Source organism: Melampsora larici-populina (genome assembly GCF_000204055.1).
Source record: "Melampsora larici-populina 98AG31 unplaced genomic scaffold MELLAscaffold_1, whole genome shotgun sequence".
NCBI lineage: Eukaryota > Fungi > Basidiomycota > Pucciniomycetes > Pucciniales > Melampsoraceae > Melampsora > Melampsora laricis-populina.
The window spans coordinates 920,777-922,536 of NW_006768765.1; the positions used below are offsets into that span (position 1 = coordinate 920,777).

A 1,760-nucleotide genomic window follows, 5' to 3' on the forward strand; every position below is an offset into this window, starting at 1 on the left:
TAATGTGGTTCATCTCGGGTCTCTTGAGTTTTGAACGGTTGAGAATCTTAGTTTAAGGAAATGTTCGGAATGAGATCATTTGATGAGATTGAAATGATGATGAATTGGTTTGGATGAGTGTTTGAGGAACTTCAGTTTAGTTTTATAGTCTTCGGTCTTAGTCATCTCTTCTTGAATTGAGTTTGAGTCTTGAGAGATGATCGACAGATTATAGTTTGAGTGAAATGTAACAGACTGTTCACTGTCATCTAAAATGTCACACTAAATGATAAACAGTCAAACAGGATAAACCAAATAACTTTGTCAAAAGGTGGTGATACGACGAGTACAACAGTGAATTAGTAAGTCATTCTTTCACTCTAAAAGGTTTAAAAACATTTCACTGTCTCTCTCTCTCTTGCTTTCATCTGAATCTACCTTCTTCTGTTTACTAATCATTCAAATCCTTTAAACTTTAGATTGAGATGCTATCACCTCGTTTACCTCGATTTAGGCCAAAGCTTTTACCTACATCCCTTCTTACCTTGACTGTCTCGGGTACAGCACTTTACCTGGTCCAACGTGAAAGAGAAAGACAAAAACTTCAACTCGATTCAGGTCGTGACTCAAGCCATCCAGCAAATAGACGTGTACCGATCTTATGGAATCCACCTAGTCGTCAGGAGGTCATCAGTGCTCTCAAAGATAACCGATTGATCAGTCGAGTATCTACTTCTAATGATCGATCAACCAAGGATACCGATGAGTATGACTTACTAGTCATTGGTGGTGGTGCCACTGGTGCTGGTGTTGCCCTTGATGCGGCTAGTCGTGGTTTAAAGGTCGCTTTGGTCGAACGTGATGACTTTAGTAGTGGAACCAGTAGCAAGAGTACCAAGCTTGTACATGGTGGCGTTCGTTATCTTCAAAAGGCCGTCTTTGGATTGGACTATGAACAAGTTGAGTTAGATTGAAATTTATTTCATCTAGAGTTGATGGATGGGTTACTTTTGCTTTTGATTAGATATGATTCTTGAAAATTCAACTAATCCAAAACTTTGATCTTGGTTGTTTTGATGAATAGTATAAATTAGTTCGAGAAGCGCTACATGAACGAAAGACTTTTTTACATATCGCACCTCATCTCTCACTTCATCTTCCGATCATGTTACCAGTTTACAAATGGTGGCAAGTTCCTTATTATTATGCTGGTTGTAAGATGTATGATCTACTCGCTGGTTCAGAAAATATGGAGACAAGTTATTTGGTCGGAAAGGTAAAGACTTTGTTTATCCTTCTTGGATCCCATAGACTTATTGAGTTGATTCGAGCTATTCTGTTATCAATGTTTTCAGGGTAAAGCGTTGGAAAATTTTCCAATGTTGAAATCTGATGGTCTTTGTGGAGCAGTGGTTTATTATGACGGTTAGTCAGATCTTTTTGGTACATACCCTGATCTTGAGACACTCGTTTACCAAAGTGGTAACCACTGACGTTTCATCCTATCCAATTTCTTTGAGGTCAGGCTCACATAATGACTCGAGAATGAACATGGCTCTCGTCATGTCAGCAGTGCATCAGGGGGCCGTGGTGGCAAACCACATGGAAGTGGTTGAATGTAAGTGATGCCATCAAGCTTTCGTCTCAACCATACTAATGCTTCATTGTTTTCATGAATGGATGACAGTACACAAAGTACCGGAAAGAGCCGACATCAAGCCCAAAGGCTCAACTGCAAGTCCGGGCGTATTATGTGGTGCACGAATTATCACACCCATCTG

At 39.8% G+C, this 1,760-nt stretch overlaps 1 protein-coding gene across 1 annotated transcript in view; it reads left to right on the top strand.

Moving 5' to 3' along the window:
* Positions 1-464: 464 nt before the first annotated feature.
* Positions 465-1,760, top strand: part of MELLADRAFT_114817 (uncharacterized protein) — a gene marked incomplete at both ends in the record, with an annotated part of 2,514 nt that continues 1,218 nt past the window's right edge. Inside the window, 4 exons of the mRNA XM_007403497.1 lie at positions 465-938; positions 1,064-1,255; positions 1,335-1,404; positions 1,505-1,597. Coding sequence (XP_007403559.1) covers positions 465-938; positions 1,064-1,255; positions 1,335-1,404; positions 1,505-1,597 — 829 coding nt within the window. The remainder of the gene's footprint in view (positions 939-1,063; positions 1,256-1,334; positions 1,405-1,504; positions 1,598-1,760) is intronic.